The sequence below is a fragment of the Athene cunicularia genome (assembly GCF_003259725.1).
Source record: "Athene cunicularia isolate RWA chromosome 1 unlocalized genomic scaffold, athCun1 chr1_part2, whole genome shotgun sequence".
Lineage (NCBI taxonomy): Eukaryota > Metazoa > Chordata > Aves > Strigiformes > Strigidae > Athene > Athene cunicularia.
In genome coordinates, this window is record NW_020799092.1 from 80,731,514 (window position 1) to 80,735,723 (window position 4,210).

At 46.2% G+C, this 4,210-nt stretch overlaps 1 protein-coding gene across 1 annotated transcript in view; it reads right to left on the reverse strand.

Moving 5' to 3' along the window:
• The window catches only part of LOC113487816 (tubulin alpha-3 chain-like), a 15,115-nt gene extending 12,133 nt beyond the window's left edge, over positions 1 to 2,982 (reverse strand). Inside the window, exon 1 of the mRNA XM_026862665.1 lies at positions 2,878 to 2,982. Coding sequence (XP_026718466.1) covers positions 2,878 to 2,979 — 102 coding nt within the window. The 5' untranslated portion in view covers positions 2,980 to 2,982. The remainder of the gene's footprint in view (positions 1 to 2,877) is intronic.
• Between the last annotated feature and the right edge of the window lie 1,228 nt (positions 2,983 to 4,210).

The following is a 4,210-nucleotide window of genomic DNA, read 5'->3' on the forward strand; positions in this document are numbered from 1 at the left end:
CCTATATATTATCAAGGATTCATATATAAGACACATATTTACCCATTTCAGGTCTTAATATCTGTCTATATGAGGTCCCAGATGCTTCAAATTTATATATATATATATATATATATATATATATATATATATCAGATTAGTAGACTGTTCCTGCTCTCACAGTCAATTTTTAAATTATTTTGAAAATTTCATTTCTACATGTTCTCAAGGTGTCTCAATATATTTAAAGACACAAAATGACCACCACCACCACCAAAAAAAAAAAAAAACAAACAAAAAAAAAAACCACAACACAACCTCAACTTGCACTAAAGAGACAGAAACTTTGCAACTCTACAGACCCCACCTCAGGAGCTACAGAGTGAAAAGCAGCAAGAGGCCACTGAAACAGCTCTTCTCCAACCAAGTCCCTCGCTTTTCCCTTATAAGGAGCAAACACTGAATCAATAAACCAGAAGGTAATCAGCAATTAAACAAATCTGTTTGGAATTAACATCCCTAAGAGAGAGGGGAGACAAGGAGCAAGCAAGCTCAGTACGCTTGGAAAATAAACAATCGATATTTTAAGTTTAGGCTAATACAAATACAAGGCATGCTCTTACCATGATGAGACTGGAGGCTTGCTAAGGTCTAAGCAAAACAGCTGCTGCCCCTGCCTCTCCCTGCAACTTTATAGCCCAGGAAGGCTTGACTCCACCTGAATATAAAGAAGCTTTCTGCTAGCTTAAAGGAGCAGAGCTCCTTTTCCTTTTCACCCCTAGAAATAGCAAGGGATAAAATTATCTATTAGGGTCTAGCTGGTGCAACTTCTGCGATTAAACAGCCTTGGGCACAGTGCAGTGTGGGCTTTTTTCTTCGTTTTTTTTTTTTCCAAAAAAAAACCCCTCAGCTGGGGGGTGGGGAAAAAAAAAAATAGATGCCAAAGCTTGGGTTTGTCTAAAAAGAAGGAAACTGTGGGCAAGTTTGTGTGCCCCCACATGATTGACTTTATCCAGCAGAAACAATCTTCCCCTTGCCATTATTCAGAGCACTGCCACTGATGTGCTGTATCCTGTCTATTTTTAGACACAATCCTGCAATTTTTGGTCTTTGTTCTGCATGCTCGATGACCTCCATGGGAATCTGCTGACTTTCGCACCCCTGGGACATGCAAGTGGAGGCTGAGACCCTCTGCCTGCCTTACCTGGTGGCCGTTAAGGGTTCAGTTTGCCCTCCTGCCAAGAGCTGACAAGGACTCTGAGCCCATTTTGGCCCCATCCTGCAAATAGGTAGGTACATCTTTAAGACTTAAGACGCCCTTAAGTCTCAGTAGTGCCTGTGTGGTTACTAGAAGCAGGAAGACAAGAGTGGTTAGTGGTAACTTGTTTACTAATTCCCTTATTTACCTCTGCTTTCTCCCATTTAAAGGTTCCCAAACCGTCTTCGGTTCGGCTATAGTTGCAACAGGCTGACAGCTCTGGGGCTGGGGGAGACAACTGTGTCACAGACTGTGTCAGCACAAGCTCAGCCAGGCAGTCAAGGTCAGAGAGTTTGTTCAGCATTTGTGAGACCCTCTCAGCTTTCTGGGTTCAGTTTGAGCTGATCAGTACAAGATAGACACTGGTATACTGGAGCAAGTCCAGTGTAGACTGATGAACTGGAGCATGGGACATAAGCAGACAGGGTAAGTGGGCTTGTTTGTCCTCAAGAAGGGGAGACCTTTCAACTCGCCATGAAGGTGGTCAGAGATTGCAGCAAGAACATAAAGATGGGTGAATTTTCATCCTTGGACCTGTTTAAAACTCACCTGCACAAGTCCTCAAGCAATTTGTTCTGAGTTGACCTCAAGGTATTTTTAGGAGGCAAAATTAACCCTCTCGCCAAGGACCTGTACACACCAACCTGATTGTAAGAACTTCCTCAGACAACAGGTACATTTCTGTAGAGATTTATTTCCCTGTCAGCACTTTGTCTTGGCTCAGCTGAGCCTGGAACTTTGGGGGATATTCACCCCCTAGCTCTGCTGAGGTATGGGGACAAGACTCCAGCTTCGATGGACAAAGACATGAGCTGGCCTGCAGGAGGAAGGCGTCTATGGAAAGAGCTCTCCTCTACTGGCATGTTCAGCCCAGCCTCTGCCTCTGAGGGCAGATGAGAGCATTACCCTGTTCCTGCTTGGGGCTATGCCATGGATTTAGGGAATTCAAGACAAGCAGGTTGGGTACATGGCTATGACTGTTGTGGATGTGGGGGAATTCAGCTGTAATTGGGTCAGGCAGGGTTCTTTTGTTAGATAGAGCATCATGCAAACACTGCCGTCACCGTCACGGCCTCCAAACCTCCACTGGGAATAAAGGTGGCCTCTGAGTGTAGAGAAGCTATTCATTTCTGGCCTAAACAAAGAGCCTCCCAAAATGTGTGCACCGAGCTTGCCAGTCAGACAAGATCTTCTCTTTCCGAGAGGCATTTGTCAATGAAAGAAGAGAAAATGAAGAACTTGGGCAGTTTAGAACATGGAGTATTTATTTGCTAATTGATGTGCTTTTGATTAAATCCCAAGTCAAAAATTTTGGGGTCCTATTTCTCTCTTTCTTGGAAAAATGGAAAGCAGAAGAGACAATCGCTATGGTCTGGTGGTGACAGAGACAACCTGCCTGTGATCTCAGCTCCAAGACATATTTAGAACAGCATCAACGAGAAGGACAGAGACCACCCCCCCAGAGGACCCGTTGCAGCAGCTCCCAGCCTTTTTATAGCCAGACCTCACAGCTGCTGCCTCCTTCTTCCCACTCCCACGTCCTAAATATCGCCTCCTCGTTCTGCCTGGTCTTCCTATTGCTGTCCCCACCATGTGGTCTGGCACCAGCTGCTGCTCGCCTCTACGGAGCAAATCCTTACCCATGAGGATGTGGGTGGTGTCCCAAAACATGCTGGACGAGTGCCCTGAGGTGGTGGGGAGAAATGATCTGTGGCCATGCTCCGGGCAAGCGCTTGACTCATCAGAGTTCTGTTCTGCTGAGGAACAGAGAAGGTGCTGCTTTTGCTGTTCTTTCTTGGAGAATGGCACTTAAATGTCACCCACCAAGCCTATCGCTTGCTTTTGTTAGGTGTGCCCCCATGCAATCAAAAGATTTTGGCCCTGGGAAGTGAAAATATTTAATTCACTATGAATTGTTGGTGTTGCTGAAGTAGGAAAAAGTGGGGGGAAAAAAAATCTCACTCCGCTTCAGGCTGAGCCAAATGTGGGATTTTTTCGATATTTTTGGTTTGTTGGCTGAGTTGAAAAAAGTGATTCGTGTAGTTCCAAAATCCTCAATTTCAGAAATAATTTGTTCCCATGTTTAATTGTTCACCTAGTTAAAATTTGCTCCCTGTTTCACATGTGAATTTCCCTAGCATCAGCTTCCAGCCACTGAATCTCATTACGCCTTTTTCTGGGGAGTCAGACTGCCAACTTTCCACACCCTCATCCCCCCCGAAGGCAGCTGTTGTCTTTTCAAGTGAATTTCAGCACTGGCCGAATCCGCAGAACAGTCCTAGAGATCTCCATCCTCCACTTCAGCCTGAACTGCCAGATCCCGTTCCCCAGCAAGTCTCCACCTGCCTCCGTTGTTGTCCAGAGGCATAAAGCCACTAAGACCATTAATGGGAACTCCCCAGTGACCTGGGAAACCTGGGCTCATCCCACTTAACACCACTACCCACTAACAAGCCTCTGACAGGGACAAATTTGCCCTATGCCAGCAGTTCCCAAAGCCCAGCCGGCGCAGAGCACGTATCTCACAAGGCTCAGGAGCTTTGGTGGCCATCACATGATGGTCCTGCAAATTTTGCTGGTTGGCCTTCAGCCTCATGTTTGATGAGCAGGTGTGGAACTTCCCAAGGGGCACTCACTTATCGATTGGCCAACTAGTCCTCTGGACACCCCTGTTTCTCCTTGTAGGGAAGCCTCAGGCCACTGTTACCCTAATTTAGGTTTTCCAGGGCTGGCTTTGAAGCGCTGCTCCTGATAGCGGTTGTCCTTTATCTATCACGCAGAGAGGCCCCAACCTCAGCTCAGGCATCTGTTACTGATAACCGGAGATGATTTATCCAAGCATTAGCCTGCATATCTCTAGCATTTCACTGTGTGTGTTTCTGGCCATGCACGGTTTGTTTCTATACTGCTCCTTCTCTCTGGCCTTGGCATCAGCCCTTTCTGCTTTGTGCACGTGAAGGATGCAAGCAGGGA